Source organism: Astatotilapia calliptera, chromosome 6, assembly GCF_964374335.1.
Source record: "Astatotilapia calliptera chromosome 6, fAstCal68.1, whole genome shotgun sequence".
Lineage (NCBI taxonomy): Eukaryota > Metazoa > Chordata > Actinopteri > Cichliformes > Cichlidae > Astatotilapia > Astatotilapia calliptera.
Genome location: NC_137427.1, coordinates 20,134,837 through 20,153,523, shown reverse-complemented (window position 1 = coordinate 20,153,523; position 18,687 = coordinate 20,134,837). Strand labels below are relative to the sequence as shown.

The window sequence follows — 18,687 nt, the reverse complement described above, 5'->3', positions numbered from 1 at the left end:
CAATTAGTGTGCATCAGATGTCAAATCCTTTATTTATTTATTTTTTTACCTTGCAGCTTTACTGAACTGATCAAATGACAAAGCAGCGATAAAGGTGATGGTTTGTGAAATTGCTTTGTCCTTTGTTAAACATCATTACTTCACTGCTAGCATTACACCTGCAGCACCTAGTCATTCACAAGCCATGCTACAGCTCAAAATGGAAAACAGCAGTAATTAAGCCTGGTGCCAGTGACCACTGAGAAGTAGCTTGCAAAGGACAGAAAAAAATCAAAAATGAAGATGGAAGCCAGATTTCTGATAATGTCTCACAAATTACAAAATAAAGGGGCTTTAACTTTATGGTGACTTTTGCTATGTCTAAGAAGACGTTCATAAAAGTCTTCAAAGTTAGATGTCCACATGCTGGGCGTAATCTATTTTTACAGCTCATTTGAGCCATTGGACATCCTTTTGTAATAAGCTTCATATTTAAGTGACTGGGAACTGTGGATTTAATCCCCTGACCCCATTCTGTGCAAGACCATATGCAAACATTTATCTGCTGCTAGTATGAGGCCCCAGCTGGCCTAGTTTGTCAAAGTTGCATTAGTGTCAAAACCTGAAGTAAAAAAATTGGTTTTACTCTTCACACGGACATCTGGCAGACTTACCGCTCACACATACTGTCATCAACATTCAGTCAGTTTTGATTATGACTGACAAACTCAGATTTTAAGTTAAGTTAAGGTTTGACTTAATACCCAAGGCACCAAAAGGCAGCTGATCTTGGATGGCTGGAGGAGTAACCAAATTGGATGGGCAATTAAGTCCAAGACTACAGGGTGCAGCTGCAAACTGACGTGCTGAGCTTCAGCGCTGTTTCAGTGTCCACAGGAATTGTTTCAGAGGTAAAGCATCTGTTCCTTAGCATGTTTAATCTGCTCAGAGGTGCTTCTTAACACATTTTCTTGTTTATGCATGTCAGAGACAAGTTTGCAGATTGTTTAACACTACCCTAAGCCAGACGGATTTTTTTTTTAATAAACTGGAAACACCATAAATAATATGTTTCATAAAATGTGTCTTTATTTTTGCATTTACCTTTTTTTTTAAATTAATTTTTTTAAACGTATCTTAAATATAAATACTTCTGTGTCAACAACTACTCTGCAAACTTTCTAGTTACTCTGCCACTGTGTTGACTGATGTTAAAATGACTTTATCTACAGTTCATCAGCAGGGTAATACTGGCTAACAAAGTAAATGTGACACACGGATAGCAGTTCACTTTTTGCTCTACCTGCTGCGCTGGAGTGGAAGTCTGCATGCCTCGACCCTTTAAAGCACAGATCCCTTCATCACCTTCAGCGCTGTCATCGTCAGAGATTGAGATGACGTCAGGGCCGGAGTCGATCACGATGACCTCCTCGAAAAGTGATGATGGCAACCTCTGACCTTTAGAGTCACTTTTCTTCTTCGGCTTGTCCTTTTTCTCTTTCTTCTTCTTCTGCTTCAGGTGTTGCTGCAGGCTGCCATTAGTAGGTGTCAGAGCCTTGATGCCTGTTTTTTCCTCTAGTCCTCTATCACCATCTGTAACCCTATTTTGCCGGGTGTCCTCTCTTTCATGGTTCTGCTCTTCTTCACCCTCCTGCTCCTCTAGTTCCCCAAGGTTGGATGAGTAGTGGAGCTGGCTATAAAGGTGGAACTCCACCTCGCTGTTGGCCTCTGACCCATCAGAGTCCACTTCTTCCTCTTGATAGAGATCATCCTCCAATCTCTCCCGGTCCTGGTAGACACTGTACATCCTCACAACCACATGCACACACCTGAGGAGATGGCGACTTCAGTGGCTGAAAAGCACACAAAATCAACATAATACAGCATCACATTGTCTAACTCATTATCAAGCATCAAATTATACATTATTAATACACTGCTGTGTTATAGTTGGAAAAAGAAGAACAAACAGACAGTTTACTTTAGCCTACAGTTATTGACCACTAGTTATTATCATTTGGTTTGTAAAGACGAGTCAATCAAATTCTTTTCACATTTCCAAAATCCCAAAGAAATAAAAGGCTTAATCTACCCACAATAAAAAAAAAAATCAAAGAGTTTTCTATTATGCAAGTCAAAATAAAATCAAAAGAAATTCTTACGCGTGGGAAACTTCACTTTTTTTAACAATTCATTTCTAAACTGCTAACACTGGTTACCATCACCAACATAAACCAGCTTTAAGTAGGCAATCATAACAGCTCACCAACCAGCAGCTCTTTATGCGTTTCCGCAGGTCCTTCCTCCCTGCAGCTGTCAGACTGTACAATCAAAACTGCTCCCAACAAACAGAGGTTTACATCAGCGCTGTAACTTGCACTATTTTATCAACCGAGTCACACTATAACCAGGGTTTGCCTCTTAACTTCATTTAATTTAATTTAATAATGGTACAGTACTCTGTTTTTGGTAACCATTGTCCTTGATGTAAATATGTAAAAATTGTGTATGTTTCTGTTCTGTGTCTTATGTACTGTTTGTTTGCATATGTGTCTTTCTTGCTGCTGTTACACCCAAATTTCCCCTTGTGGGACAATTAAAGGATTATTCTATTTATTCTCTTTGCAAAGCATCACTTTGGATTCAGATTCACCTGCTCAGTGGTTTATTCGGGAAAATAAGGCACAAATAGCAAATTGTGTTTTTACTAGTGTCATAATAGTGTACATTTGTTAATTTTAGAAAAAGATGTGCTCCTTTGCTGCAACCAATCTTTCTCCTAACTGAGTGTGTTTTTCAAAAGATTCAAAACTGAATACAAAAATTAAACTTATTTAGTTTTCATTTTGCCTGATATCAGCTACAAAATCTTCATCAATACCAATCCAATTCTAGTAATGTTTAGAATTTCTTCTTTTTTTTCTGTGCACATGAAATCTTTATCCCACCATTCAAATATTTAACACTGATCAACCACGTCAGGTCTAATATACAAGACTAATTAGTAGCTCTACTTTATTACCAGAATTGTGCTGTCCTCATTTTCCTCTCTTAAGTTATATGGCGGGTATCCACAGCGCTGTCGAACTGAAGGAAACACAGGCCAACATCAATTACAGGAAACTTCCATCTTACTCGGAAAACCATGAGGCCTTGTTAAGAAATCTGAGCGGACACAGCTCAAGAGAACTCAGATTTTTTTTTTTTTTTTAACATGTAGACTTTTTTTTTTTTTTCCATCGGAGCTGTCTTCATTGGCTCAAGCAAACAAGACCCAAGTTTTTTTACCTGCCAGGTGACGACTTTAAATAACACTTAACGTGACACCAAAAAATTGTTGAATTAGCTGGTTACGCACTGTGGTGTTAATTTTTCCAGTGCTTGTCTGTCTTTTTCTAACACACACAGTCACACACACACAAAGTGGACAGAGAAGGGGCACCGGCCCATTGCTCTGCCCAGTCCTGCGTGTCTGTGCCATGATGGCTGGAGATGATTGGCTCCCAGGCCGCACACACACTGCATAAAAGCCACGCTACACGGTCACAAGCCGGCCACAAGGGATTAAAGGGACAGAAAATCTTACCGGTTGGTGAGGGGCGACCGTTGTGTTGAAAGTTTCAGCAGCTCACAGGGACTGGGAGCCGACAAATGACTCACTGTGTTTTACAGTAGTGGAATTTAATGTACTATACTTAAAGGCCGGGTACAGTCATGGTCTGACAACACAGGTGATTCCTCCTAATCTTCTCAATTAAAATGCTACCTGAACAACACCTCTGGACTCTGTTAGCTCCATTGCATCTGTTTTGGTGAAGCAACTCAGCTTCACCAAAACCAGAGAGGGGTTTTCCACAGAAAACTTTTTGACATGCCAGGAAAAAAAAGTGAAGAGAAAAACAACAGGCAAGATGCAAAGGTGTCTAAATTCTATTTAGTTACTTCAGTTTCAATCCTAATCATGCTCACAGTCTAAATGTCTGATTTAATATAGATCAGACAGACCTATGAATGATAAGACCTATGAATGCAGCTGAAATGCGTTTTACAAATGCTGCATTAGGACACAATGAATTTAGTAGAGATCAACAAATATCAAGCACTGACGTTTCTATTAGCCAGCTGTGCATATTCACACGTGAGTCCCTATGGGTTTACACCGAAACAGGAAATACAAGGTTTAATTTATCTGTAGTTTTGGTTAAAAAAAAAAAAGTGAACTGGAGACTCTGAAAATTTACTTCATAGCTGTGAGATTTAACTAATCATTAGAACAGAAAACACCTACATATGGCTCAATTGTGAATGTGCATGTATCTGAGAAGCTTTAAGTAAAATTCAGGCATGTTAGGTTAACTGGTGATTCTAAATTGTCCAGAGAGGTGAACGTGAGCGTGAATGGTCATTTGTCCCTACAGACATGACAAACGGATATCCGCCTCTCAGCCAAAGACAGCTGGGATCCACCTGAGCTGGATGAGCAGTTAAGAAAAGTACATTTTATGTTTCAAGAAAAGAAAAAAACAAAAAAACATTGAATCAACTTAACTGATCTTTTCTTATATCATTCAGAGCACAATTCTTCAAACAAAGCACATCATCATCTTAATAATTAGGAGGCCATCTTATACTTACAATACTAAAAGAATGGACAAACTCTATTGAACCAATAATAATCTATTAATATAATCAATTAATGTATTGGTTGGAGGATAATGGCCTATAAGATGCTTGGATTAACTTGAGGTAACTAAATGGTGTCTGCATGTAGTTTGCCCAGCTAAGGACTGGTGACTACATTACATATAACACTTTTGCAGTACTACATGCTATCCAAAAACATACTGGCTGATATACTGACATTGGAATAGATCCATCCATCCTCCTATTTTCTTCAGGGTTGCAAGAAGGCTGGAAACTAACTAAGCTGTCATAGGCTGCGAGGCAGGCATGCAAACTCTACACAGAAAAGCTCCAGACTTGATTCAAACCTAGGACTTTCTTGCTGTGAGGCAACAGGTAACACTGCACCACCATACCACCCACTGCAATCTTTAAAAATCAGTATCAGCCAGGTATTGAACAAGCGTTATGACAAAAGTGATTTCTTATGTTTCTGTGTGTTTTATGTCTGATATCTTTTTCTTACATAAACTGTCTTCAGCATGATTTTTGAAGGGAGTAATAGATAAAATAAAGACAAATGTCCTTAAGATTCTGCATTTTGTACATAGTCTGTGTTCTACATTATAACCAATACTGTCCATTTTGGCATATGGCACTTCTGGCGCAAAATACCTTGATATCATTCAAGGAAGATATGTCTGACATATTACAGGTCAGCAGTTTGAATACTAGACAATGTTTTGCTAGATATTCACCTTTTAACCAGTGCCATGCAAAAGAGTGATCATCTCCCAAAAGGTGATTTCTAGTGTCTACCAAAAAATGATTGCCCATATTTAACCTGTTGTAAATGACTTATTGGCCTGTAATTTGTGAAACTTATGTGAAACATATCTTTCATGAATGATAATAAGTAATTTTAAGCCAGAACTTCCCTGCTACAATGTAGAAGATGCAATGAGTTTCTGACAAAGAAGCTTTTAGATATCATTTATGTATCCCAGTAAACATCACAGTTTTGTAGAACATCACAATTCTACAAAAGATATATTTAGTGACCAAAAAGGAGTGGATTGATTGTATTGGAGGTGCAATTACACAGTTATAAAAATACTTTCAAAACAGGTCATTTATTTATTTTATATATATATAACCCCTCCAAGAACCCTGCTGAGTAGAGTTTATTTAACAATTTAAGAAAAAAAACAAGTTTAAAACACACACAAACATCAGAAGTCACCTTTTGCACAAAACTGTGTAATGAGGCCTTTTGATTATACATACATTTTTCTTTAATTTTAGTGAATGTGTGATTATGCTATGGTTGCAATGTGGAGTTTATAACATCCAAGCGGTCATTTGACTTAAGTTAGGTTGCCAAAAACAGACTAGAGTGACAGGCAGACATCTCGGACATCCAGCAGCCTGGTTACATTGCAGTGACAAACAGAAACTTCAGTTTTATAACTGTGTACTCTCCAATTGTAGTTAGCCTAATGGTAACCCCGGCTAGCTCAATGCTAACGAGCTAGCTTACTGGGGAACATGCGAGCTGTTTATCAGAGTACCGAGGCTTCACTAAACAGTAACACGCCATAAAACACAGGTAGCTCGGGAATTTTCGCTAAGCTTTTTTTGGGCTTTTAAAAGTTATTTTAGCGTATCGGCAGTCCCTGGTTGACATGTCTCAGTCCACTCCATCCACGTGTTTCTAAGCAGCAGAGCAACTGCTCGGATGTAAACAATGGAGCGTTTCAGCCTCAAACACACATGAAAGAACATAAATACAAGGAGCTGAGGCAGCCCTACTCAAGGCCACCACTGTGTGTGCTTAATATATAATGTCAGTGTGTATGAGCTCACCTTTGGAAACAAACTGGAAAGGTACTGCTACCGGAGGCTGGAGCTGCTTTTCCTGCGCCTCCAGCACAGGAGACAGACAAACAACTTCCGGGTTTGTCCGAGGAAAATAAGTTGGCCGACCGTAACATTTCACGTCGAATGCGAAGACTGTTATGAGTGTTGAAACAAAGTGCATCTCGGACACTGAAAGGTCATGATTTCCCCAACACAGGTAATTTTTACAGGATACCAAGAAGAAGAGCCTTTATTCTATAAATAGTTATTTGAGACTGTATTTCGCTCGTTTTCTCCCCTTTGCCTAAAATAAGTATTTTTGTCTTTTTATTTTCATTACTAACAACTGACAAGCCTGTGTTGTGTCAGTATTGTAGGTAGTAATTATGGGGTTTTTAGAGCTAGAAAGAACGACGAATAAACGCAATTTACTAAACAAAAAAGAGACAGAGACAAAATAATAAAATACAGCATTTTACAAACACAACATTTAAAATTTAAAGCAGCAAATTTTTAAAAACAATGTTTCGTAAAATGTTTTTTACTAAATTACTATAGTGAATTATAATTGATTATATAGAGACAAAGATATGCACTGTTTTTTCAAGTCCTGCTTGTACATTTAGTTTTGTTTTTCCTTATCTATGTTTTCATTTTATGATTAGAGGTGCCTCCAAAATGTTTTCAAAGGGTTGGCCATATGCGGTCTACTAAAATATTGGGGTGGCACACCAAAAACAAAACTTCCTGTTTTATTATGCTGTATAAGTTACTCAAAAATATCGCAATGAAAAGAGAAGGAAAAAAATTATATGCCTGGTTAATTGCCTGCTATTAAAGTTGATATTACCAAAAAAAAAAAGGTTTATATGAAAACCAAAGAAGACTTTGAATTCCAAAATAATCTGTCTTGAATGATTGATTGACTGGAAGTCCACTGCTTTAATGATTCTCAAATAAATATTACATCATGTTAGAGTGTGAACTGTTGCCTGTTTCTGTGTTGGCCCTGAGATCCACCAGTGATGTGTCCAGGGATTGGCTCAAGCGTTTCTGTAACATTATTACATTATTACCAATATAGGACAGTCTCCCCTGCCTTATATTGTGTGTGTGTGTGAGAGAGAGAGAGAGAGAGAGTGTGGGTGCAGTGGCCAATGCCCCCTCTGCCCCCCCCCCCCCCCCCCCCCCCCCCGGTGGCACCCCTGCTTGTGATGCCTATTCTGATATAAAAGGAGATTATTCTTCTTTGATTTGGATTTCTTTTACAACAATTCAACTAGAAATTCCTTTTCTTATCAAAATTCCAACATTGTTTCAATGAAGAAAAGATGAAATGAAAATGTGTTGATCTCAAAAGATCTGAAGGTCATAATCCCTCATGGTACCACAAGATAATTTAAGAAGGCTGTCAATTAAGAATTAGAAGAAAAAAAGATTTTTGTTGTTGTTTGTAGGTTGTTTGCTTGCGCAGGTAGGCTTCATTAATATTTTCTCTCTTACTTTAACTGCTAAGCATCATCATATGAAACCACTGGTTTAAATAGTTTGTTAGTGTGCTGGCAGCCAAGGGAATGGAGATACTCATTTGGTTTAAGTCCAAATGGGGAATCTACCCATTTCCTCTCATTTGCTTCCAGCTTTTTGCTGACAAAGACAAAATGTCCAAAACTGTCAACAAAGTAAGAGACCTCCATCATCAACAGTTAGTATTCAAGTCTTGCGTACTTAAGGTGGATTTTCTTTGTGATTCATGAACGCGAACCTCCTCTGCTAAACTTTTAATTGTCAAACTTGACACTGAAGTCAGCCAGGCTGCTCTACTTCCAAAAATATTGTTTCTGCAAACAAAACATCCCTCAGGGCCCTATATGTTGTTTTACTGCATCATTTCTCTGATGTATACATCTACAGTAAGGTCCAAATACCAGCTGTAAATCCTCTGAATATGTAGGTATGCTCACTTGGTGTGAGCATGAATGTGTGAGTGACTAGTATGAACCTTCAGGCCCGTGCCTTTATTACATGTTGATGGGAATGTAAATCTATATGTAAATGTAATTCAACAGACTGGGTATCGCCATCAGTCATATTTATGACACGTAGAATACAGCAAAATTACGCCATCCTGGCTCTTGTGCAAGCTGTGTAACATTAACATCCATCTCCCTCTTCCTCTCCTCCATATCATGAGAATAATTACGAGCTCTGTATATCCTGCTATAAATGTCGCCATCATAATAGTGGTGAGAGAATGGCGTTATGATAGGGAATCAGAGGGTGAATGCCATCTGATTCCTGAGGTTTCTCCATGCGTGTCATCACAGGAAAGGCCATCACAGAGTTGGATTGTTTCCTTCCAAAGGTTAGTCTATACCTCATGTCACAACACTATCACCTTTTCTAGTCTATGTATACCTCTGACATACACATACACACACCTGTGCGTACACACAAGTGCATACTTAATATTGTGCACCTGTTTTGTTTTTAGGAGGTGCAGATGGGTGGGCGTGGGACCCTCTGCTTCCTCTGCCTCCCTGTATCTCTCTAAATTGGATGCAGGTCCGAGATGCCTGACTGCCCCAGTGAAATTGTGATGTGACTGCCTGATTTTGGGTTCTACGCATTTGGTGGTATTTACTGTTATTATTTTAAATGAAGGTAGAAGAGATCGGCTGAATGGAGGCATCTGGTTCAGCGATTCATCTCCAGGCCAGTGGTGCCCAGACCAGTGGCGTGTTGAAGATGGATGGAGTGTCCGGGAGAGGGATTTAAAGTCCCCTCGTTTCCAATCACACATTCCAGAAGGGATGGTTCTGCCTGATGAATGATCTTTATTGAAGAGAAGAAGTTAAAAGAAGCATGTCATTGCTCTCATTTGGTGGTGTTTGTATGTTCCATAGCGGCCCCTTCTTTCCATTTGGTATCGGACGACTTGGAAAAGCTTTCTCCGGAATGTTTTATCAAAGCTGGATTCTTGTCAGCCGCTCCGGTGTAAAGGCGATATTCTACAGCTGATGGTCATTTTTGTTTTGTAAGTGTGTAACTGATGACAAAAAAAGCCCCAATTCTGTTCTTTTTGTCTGCAGTTGTGATTTGAAGAACCTGTACAAAATGGAGTGGAACACTTGCTTTCTCTGGCAAAAATCTGACCTCTAGCTTCTGACTGCATTATGAGAAACCATGGACTATGCTTACCTGAGAGTAAGCATGCAATTAATAATCAGTTGTGAGGACAATGGTTGGCAACTATATAAGTCCGAATGAAAAATAAAAAAAATGTCACTGGTTTTGAAATATGCATGTCAGTTTGTTTGTGATAGATATTGCTGTTGGCCAGAGAGAGCAGAATATTTTAAGAAAGCAAAAAGTATTTTATTCTCAACAGCAGGTTTGGAATACCACCAATGGAGTATCTCCAACAGGAACGTGTTTTTTAATAAACCTCATATTTTTTTCTACTAACTATAAGATTCCTACAGAAGTGTTTAATTTCTATTTGGTGCAGCTCAAGTTGAGAATTTTTTGTCAGAACAGGTTCAATAACAGCATCAGTCTTTAGTGACTCATTGTTGAGCTGATGTCGCTCTCTAATTTTAAAAGCAGGTGAAGGTGAGCTTGAATCAATCCTGGCCTTGTGATAAGTAAAGGTGTCTCAAAATAATATGACCAGTTTTAGCCCTACAGTCTCCCAGCTTTTTAAATTTTGAGAGATATTTTGTGCAAGTCAAACTGTAAACCAAAAAAACAAAACAAAAACAAGCCCCAAAAAGCTAAACTGGGGTTTAAGAGATTAATCTGCGCTCATTCTCTCAAAAATTAACATGATGGGCATCCACTCCAAATTTAAATGTTCTGCATTTGCCTTCTTGCTTCACATTTAATGTTTATAGAAGTTTTTAAAAAAAATAAAAATCTAAATATAGCAGCCAAACAGTTGTGGAGCTGATTTGTATTGAAAAAGGAAAATAATAGCGGAGATCTAGAAGTAATAGTAAGGTGTTTCAAAAACGCGTCCAGCATCTGCTCAGATGTTTACTCCATCCATAACTGGTTGCATCAGCTCGTTTCAGTTCTCTAAAAGAGGTCTGCTTCCCTTTCTACTGTTGCCACATGCTTTCTTGTTACTGTATATATGTAAATTCAACCATCCGGTCTGTATCGAAGCAGCCGGGCAGAAGGAATTCCCTTAAAAAAAAGGCTCTCCCTGGATCAGCGCATCTGAACAAAAACGGCTCCTGTGCGTCACCCATATGGGGCCCTCAGTGCTGAAGTCATTCACATATTCTGGATGTACAGAATGTATAAGCCCCATCATCACTGGGGGTTTTTCACTGCATCGCATGTAATCTATCGTATCTGTCGCCTCAGTCAAGGTTTGATCTTTTTGGTCACATTAATGCAGGTGTTACATTCTCATTAATTCTAAGAGACACTGCAGCGTCAAATAGCTTTGTGGGATAAGAAACTGGTGGTGTATTAGAGAGATTCAGTAGATTCTGGAGTTAATATGCCAAGTAGAGCATGTACTAATCAGTGGCAAAGCTCACAGGCAGGAAGGAACAAATGATAAAGCACAACCAGAGGGGAATGATAACTCGTCACCGGGGTATTGCTTGTAATTTTGTACCATGTAAGAGAATATTTCTTTGTTTTCTCAGTTCTACACAAAGTTTAGCAAGCTTGATCTCCAAACCTCTCTTCAGACATAGAATTTGTAACACAGATCAGCCACAAATGACCTCATATTATGCCTGGGCCATATGGATGAAATGACAAACCTGACACTTAAAGTACTTCATGATACGATGCTAAATTCATTTAAAATGAGTTGTTTTACAATACTGAACACAGTGGCTGGACACTCTGTTGACACCAGAAAGTACAATGCATCTGATCAGGGCTCACAACTAAACTATCTCATAAATTAAGAGACAACAAGCCAACAAAGAAGAGTGGAGATCCAGAGCGATGCCACCGGGATGCTCCAGGGTTTATTTGTTTCAGGTTGCAGCTTAAAATCTAACCTGCATTATCAGGACTCTCTGACGATGATCTTTTTTCATATTGAATGCATGTCAAGTACAGGTGAAACACACACACGCTTGTGTGCACAGCCAGAGGAAACTGTTTTTGTGAAGCTCTGTGATCAACAGCCTGTCCATGCTTTCAATTGGAAAAAAAAAAACAAGAGAGCAAGCCTGACAACACCTTTTCAGGCCAGACCAAGTGACTTGTGTCTATGGGGATTAAATTTGTGAACACAAGCTCTACACACACACACAAAGTCCCACATACACACTTCATCACCACACGATGCCACAACACCTCTTTCTCAGCTGCAAGTATAAAACCACATTGACAGGAGCCTTGTCCGCTCTTGTCGAATTGTCACGCTGAAATGTTTACCTTTACATACAAATGGCCTGGTGTCATGTTGTGTCACATAATGTTTCATGGACAAATAATGTGTCCCATTTCTCAATCCGCCCTGCAGCCCTTAAGCCCCCTTTCTAGCCTCTATAGCCACAACGACACCCAGGCACCATGGCCGCAGAAAGGGAACCTTGTGTCGCCACAGTGAAGTGCCACTCTGAATTAAATCCCAGGGATATAGAGGTAAGCTCAATCAGCACTGTGGCTCTGAGTATTTCTAGGAAAACAATGAGCACCAGAGGTAAGTTTTTGGGGTTTTTTGTAAGGCTGTCGGTATTAGGTTTCTCTGATGTACTGTAAAGAAATGTAACACATAAGTGGATGAGAGGGAGTATTTTTTTAACTCATACCTAATACACACTCAAGTTAGAAACCCTGAGTGAGACTTATTCATATAACATTGCTGAAAAACAAAAGTTACTAAATACTCCAGAATTTAAGGAAGGATTAACAAATATATAAAAGCAGGAAAACCACAATTTTTAAATTTTTTCTTTATTGTAAAATGAAGAAGTATATAAGATATAAGTCCAGAGTATACTCTGCTTTTAAATAGTTCTGTCCCTTTCATTTTTAAATATGAAAAAATACAGTGTTGATATGAATGTGAGGCTTTGGACTTAAGAATAACATTTAGGTAGCAAACAAAACATCATTATCAGGTAAAGTTGGGTGTTTTTTGTTAAATTTTCTTTTGAAATGTAAATGTAGTTCATTTTGAAGTTAGACAAAATATTTTAATGAACACTTGAGTATATTTTAAGGTGCTACTACTTTCTATTTCTGATGCTTTCCTCTCTGCTACAGTTGATGGGAAATGCAGTAAAGTGTATTGCTTCACCTGATATACAAATTTATTATTATTAAATATAAATTAAACCCAGCATTACAGTGGCACACATTAGCTCCAGGCATAGGATTAAAAGCTGTGTATAGTTGGATCCCCATTTAAATACAGCATAATCAAACTGTCATTGTCCAAATGCCCTGCCTTTACTTTTAATAGTTAAAAGTAAATCACGTCGATATCTAATTTGCATAGCCTGCATCTAAGTGAAATTTTGGAGGCGGGACCTTTAACACGCAACTTGTGAACTTCCACAGATAACACAGATGCATGTGTAATTTTGCACTGACACAATGAAACCCCACAGAACTGCAGGCCTGCAATAAGCCTTTGTCTTTTCCGTGTAGTTTACACTAAATTAAACCGGTCTGGTGAAAGCCAAAAGTCCCACAGAGACGAGGAGCATTTCCGCCTGTGTTTACGTGTTTACTTATTGTTCTAATCGTCCCTTTAGTTCTTCTATCTCGCGCTTTAATGCGATTCTTTCCGGTTCCGCTCGGTCAGAGCTCGGGTCACCGATCCAGCTACTCCCCACTCATATTAATTACATTAATTAGTACGGGGTGAAAAACAAACAAGTGATGATTAATATCTAAACTGTGGAGAGTTCTTTGAAGAGGTCCTGCAGGCCAAAACAACAAAAACAAAAACAAAAACAAAAAAAAAGTGGAGAGACAAATGAAAGACTGCAAAAAAGAAATAAATTCATTAATTAAAAAATGGGATTTTAGGGATTTAGGAAAAACTATTTCTTGTCTAAATGTTTGAAATACAAACAATAAAAAATAACAAAATAAATAAATAATGTAAAAAAAACCTGTTGCATGTAAAATATTTCATACACGCAACATATAAGCCCAAATAATTATGTGCACATTGTTACATAAATATATTTAAAATGCGTGATGTATATATGTATTTTACATATACACTATGTAAACAGTAATTTTTCCTTTTATGGTCTATAGCTCGTTATTAACATCATCATCTTCATCAATAACAATAATAATAATAATAATTATTATTATTATTATACTGCCTCGAGCGATTAATAAAAATCGTTACACATTTCTGCATTTCACTGCACTACAGTGAAGATTAATTACCAGTCAAATCTGATTTAAAAATACCCCCTCCCTCAAACTGTGTCCGCTTTATGTTTTGTAGTTTGAAATTATAATTGTGGCAAGATGTGCATTTCATCTTTATGTGCGTCTCTGGAAAAGACTAAGGAAAAACACACAAATTAAAACCAAGCAGAATGCAATAGTGTGGTTTCTTCAAAGAGCCCAATAGCAGATAATTGCACATTTTTCTCTCCACGAGCTCACACATTTAGGAAATGTAGTGAATAATCCGCAGCCGTGGCCTTGCATACAGATTCAACTTTTGGGGGTCCATGAAGTGATAAGGATGAGACAGTTCTGCCGGGGATTCGAGAGCTTTCCCCTGCAGGCAAAACACAGAATCCACGTTAGTGTGTGCAGGCCTAATCATCATTAGCCTGGAAAGTGACAACACCAGGCTGCACTATTAACCAAATCACTCTGTGCGATGTGCAAAGGCGGGTTCAAAAGATCCCGTTGACTAACTTTTCCCCGCATAAGTGGCCTACAGTCCATTCCAACACGGCATAAATTCATATTTTCCTCATAAAAGTCTGTAATTGATTTATCTGCGGCTGCTTCCCCGCCTGAAGGTCAGAGTAGAGCCTCCTTCTTTGTTTTCTCGCCACCACACAGGAAACATTAATGTTGATGTTTTGATGTTGTGGGCGCGAGCCGAAGGTCAGGGTCGTAGTGTTGCAGCGCGAGGCGACAAGCAGAGCAAAATGGGTCGCTGTCTCGCGCTTTGTTCCTCACTCAATTGTCTCGGGGCTGCGCGTGAACCCTGAGACCCGCAGCTGTCTGGAGGAAAGCAAGAAGAAGTTAGACACCGAGTAAAGAGACACACCCACTGCTTCAATTTCGCTCTTAAATCTTAATTCCTGTTTATGGTCACGATCGGCAGGAACTGGCGGTGAAGTCTTAAGTTAGGACTGTTGTGTGTTTGTCTTTTACAGTAAATTCACTTTCGTTTGTACTGCTGTTTCCACGTTTTTTCGCCTGGAATCAGTCCTCTTTTAAGCATAATTCAATTGCGTTTGTTTGCTGCATGAGACACCCCTTCGTTCCGGCTTTACCTCATGCCCTCTTATTGGTGAAAATTTTACTGAACACGCTGCTGTGAAACTCTTTTAAAATTGCTCCTTCAAAGTGGTACTTTGGTCTTCAAGTGTCAAATGATTAATATCTGTTTGATTTTAAAGGTTGCAAATGTATCAATAAATGTAATAAATGTATTTATAATAATTTAGGGGGGGGGGGGCATTTGCGTGTTTGGGCTTGTTGACGAAAAGCGACAGCAAAACCTGACCGTAATAACACGAAAAGCCTACAAAGGAACACTAAATCAGGAGATCTATATAGTCAGTGTTTCACTAGACACTCTAAGAAACCCAAAGAAAGCGGTAAGTATCAGTATGAGTGGAAATTTTCAGTTGGAAAATCGATTTCTAAATTAAATGTAACGCGCTTACAGGTGTGTGTCTGACAATCAAGACTAAGGACCAGAACTATCCATTTTGTAACAAACTCTTTTCACGAGATACACGCAGAGGAAGACTGTACGCTCCAACTGCAGAGCAGTGACGTTAGCTGAAGTTGTAGCTCGACGTATTGCACCTGCTCCAAAGTCTCTGAGTCCGTGCGTAAAGAGCATCCTGCGTAACAGGTGTAGACCGGCAGAGGAGGACAGAAGTTGGAGAAACTCCTTTGAGCACTCTTTTGGGAGACACTGAAAGGACACTAAACAGAAATCCACCTGTGAACCAACGTTTTCTTATTTCTAAGTAAAAGGAAAAAAGAAAAAAGTTTTACGCACGGCGCTGTAATGTTACCTATCAACCTGCATAGCAATCAACCGGGAATGAATCAGAGGTATCAGAGGAAATGAATCTAACATGAAAGGGAGAAAGAGAGAGAGGGAGAGTGGGGTGTGGGCGGGAAAGTTTAGTAAAGTGGAACTTGGTAACAGATGCGAGGGAGGGGGCGCGGCCCTGAAGGGAAGGGTGGCGGTTGTAAGTTGCATGTTATGTATGCAGGGCCGTGCGCGTGCGTCGGAGCGCACGTTAATGTGTGCACGTGAGCGCGTACACCCATTGAATTTGTGTGTGCAAGCTCGTGCAGGAAAAGGACAGGACATGAGCGCACATTGAGAAAGCGGCTCTTTTACTCGGCGTGATCATTTCACGCTTCCCCCCGAAGCCTTTTTTCCACCTAAAGCGTTTAGTTGCAGCTGACTGAGCACTTGCAGGGAGTGCAATAGGGAGCGGAAGGGTCGAATTATTTCAACCTACAAGTCGCCCCAAAAGTAGGGGACAAAAAAAAGGGGGGGGGGGGAGAAAGGGGGAGAGAAGAAAACTGCCCCAGAAAGGGATAGAGATAGGGAGAGGGAGAGAGAGAGAGAGAGAGAGAGAGGAGGAGGAGGAGAGGGAGACGCTGGAAAAAAGTTTTTGATCTTTTCCTTTTTTCTCCCTCCATCGCCTCCCCCTGTTCTAACCGAGTAACATGGACCAGGGGCCCAAGAGTCCTGCGCTGCGGCTGGGAAGAGCAGGTAGGGTCGCGCCGTCTCACTCTGGCTATATTTTTGCTCTCATCAAGAGCTAGAACTCATCTGCTTATCTAGTGAACTTGTGCTTTTCTTGTTTTTTAATTTTATTTACGACAAAACTTTTAAACTGACGTTAAAGTTTAGCTTTTTACAAACGTTTCTTTAAAAAAAAAAACTTGCTTTAAAGCCGTTCCAAGTTATTAAACTATTACAAAAACTATACAAAAGTTTCTGGAGTTGATCTCTGCAATGAAACACTCCGTAAACTTTTGTGCTAACTTTGAAGTGTAAAACGTGCTTTACTTGCAATGTTTTCTCTCAAGTTTGTGACTTTTGTGGACAAGTGCAGAAACTTTTAGTCTTCGTGTTGCTGTCTTTTAGAAATTCCTTAGGCTTCATTTAAAGAGATAAAGAAGATAAAAAAAATGTGCCTGAGTGCTGTCGGTTTATAATTTTGCTTCTTTAAAAGATATGTTTTGGTGTTTATTTGCTATTTTGTATCTATTATTATTTTCGTCATTTGCTGGCATAGAAGGAAAAGTGGCTGAAGTTGCTGGGTTTGGGTGGCATTGAGCTTCAGGTCATCTCCACGTGTTGGTCAATCACCTGATGGGGTTAGCTTAGTACCGAGTGGGTGATTAGAACTGAAAGGCAACGTGGATTTGCGCAAGATCGTGGTCCCTGTGTATCTCCACGTCTCACAAATGTGTGTAAAATGCGTCTTGTGAGGGTGGCCATGTGAGATATTTGTTTTTCTAGTTTGTTAAACAGAAGTTGGCGTCTCTGGTCGTTTCAGTCAAATGCAAATCTCTAAAGGATGTAAACTCGACTCTTTCCTTCGTGTCTCCATTATTTTATTCAACAGGTTAATCTCCTATAGGCCTATTCATAAAACAGCAGGGTCTGGTACAGCAATGGATCAGGCCATCGACCTTGTTATGGCACCCAATGGATATCACATCATTTCATATTGCTGCCCGCTGTGTCTGCATTGATAAAACGTCGTTTGTCATTAAGAAACTGTGGGTAGGTGATCAGCCTCTTTGAACGGGCTCCACGCAGCTTTTTTTCCTCCAGAAAAGCAACATCTGCTTTCATGACCCCTCCTTTTGCCTGTTAGAAAGAATATTGAAATGTACGCTCACAGATTTAAGACAGCTGTTGAATAACATTTTTAATAGAGGTTCAGACTGCAGTTAATGCTGTTTTGCGCATTCATTTATACTATATTGCGTCAAGGAGGACTTTTGAGAGCATGGCACTTTGTCTTGAAATAGAATTTTTTTTTTTAATCTTGGAGTCACCCTTCTTTGAAAATTTCTCTACAGATGATGCCACTGCTCTGTAAGACAAGCCAGGGCTCCTCTGCAGTCTTTTGTGGAGTGGGCCTAGCCCCTGATAAACGGTGAAAACGATGGGATTTGTAGCAATTGGATGATAGCCTTTTAGCCACTGAGGAAATCAGAGTTTAAAGGAGGGCCCCTCCCATGCTGATGTGTAAAGTCTTCTGGGCCCGGGGCCTGTACCTACGGCCTCTCCATGTTTCCTCTCACTTTAAGATACGTGCCTGGAGTACAAAGGAGAATCAATGGGGAAGAACATGAATCTAGAAAAGCTTCTGGTAGTGCGTGAAAGAGAAAAGCTCGATTCTTTCCATTTAGCTTGGCTGTTATTTCTGTGAATTATTATTAAAACAACAACAACAACAACACGCAAGGCATTTATCTGTCTTATAAGACATTTTCAACACTCGTATATGATGTTAGCTCCCCTTGGCCTGTCTTCTGTCCACAGTAAAATACAGGTGTATTGAGAGTAATACGACCCACTCAGTGATATCGTTTCTCTGCGTATATTCTTCTGCGTCATTCTCTACCAGCCTGTTTTTATGCAGGCGCCTCGGAAACCCAGTGAACTGCTCTGCACTACTCTGACCATTCAAGCTTCAGCTACAGGATTTGTGTTTTCCAAAAGTCAAAGCTGACACGCCACCGTATAAAAGTTGTTGACCAAAACGCTCACTAAACTGTGCAGAGTACACTATGTGATGCACAACCGATACCATGAAAATGGAAGAGAGAAAGAAGTGAGGCAGGGGAGGGGAGGGAGAAAGACAACCATGACCTCACATGGCGTAGCCTGCTTTAGCTTTGACCTCAAGTGCCCCATCATAGTAGAGAAACTAGGCTGATATACGGCCATGAGGCCTTTCTATTCCACCTGGCAGATGACAGACTGGTCTTTACTTGCATTATGAAAGAGCCAAATGATTACAAATAGGACCATCT

The 18,687-nt window shown here is 39.6% G+C and overlaps 2 protein-coding genes and 1 long non-coding RNA gene across 7 annotated transcripts in view; 2 read left to right on the top strand and 1 right to left on the bottom strand.

Annotated features, from left to right (window-relative positions):
• zcchc7 (zinc finger, CCHC domain containing 7) overlaps positions 1 to 6,590 on the bottom strand; it is a 51,863-nt gene extending 45,273 nt beyond the window's left edge. Inside the window, exons 1-3 of one of the 5 annotated variants that reach the window (XM_080302440.1) lie at positions 6,469 to 6,515; positions 3,002 to 3,066; positions 1,283 to 1,832 (exon numbers count right to left, since the gene is read on the bottom strand). In XM_080302440.1, coding sequence (XP_080158566.1) covers positions 1,283 to 1,786 — 504 coding nt within the window. In that variant the 5' untranslated portion in view covers positions 1,787 to 1,832; positions 3,002 to 3,066; positions 6,469 to 6,515. Of the gene's footprint in view, positions 1 to 1,282; positions 1,833 to 2,245; positions 2,315 to 3,001; positions 5,562 to 6,468 lie in introns of those variants that run through there. The other 4 variants (XM_080302437.1, XM_080302438.1, XM_026170921.2 and 1 more) reach the window with 4 other exon arrangements.
• LOC145429220 (uncharacterized) lies at positions 6,459 to 9,762 on the top strand. The gene is made up of 4 exons (XR_013909444.1): positions 6,459 to 6,679; positions 8,790 to 8,827; positions 8,957 to 9,027; positions 9,127 to 9,762. It is a non-coding gene; the product is annotated as an uncharacterized LOC145429220 (long non-coding RNA).
• Positions 9,763 to 16,210: 6,448 nt separating this feature from the next.
• Positions 16,211 to 18,687, top strand: part of pax5 (paired box 5) — a 59,745-nt gene continuing 57,268 nt past the window's right edge. The window contains exon 1 of the mRNA XM_026170916.2: positions 16,211 to 16,402. Coding sequence (XP_026026701.1) covers positions 16,357 to 16,402 — 46 coding nt within the window. The 5' untranslated portion in view covers positions 16,211 to 16,356. The remainder of the gene's footprint in view (positions 16,403 to 18,687) is intronic.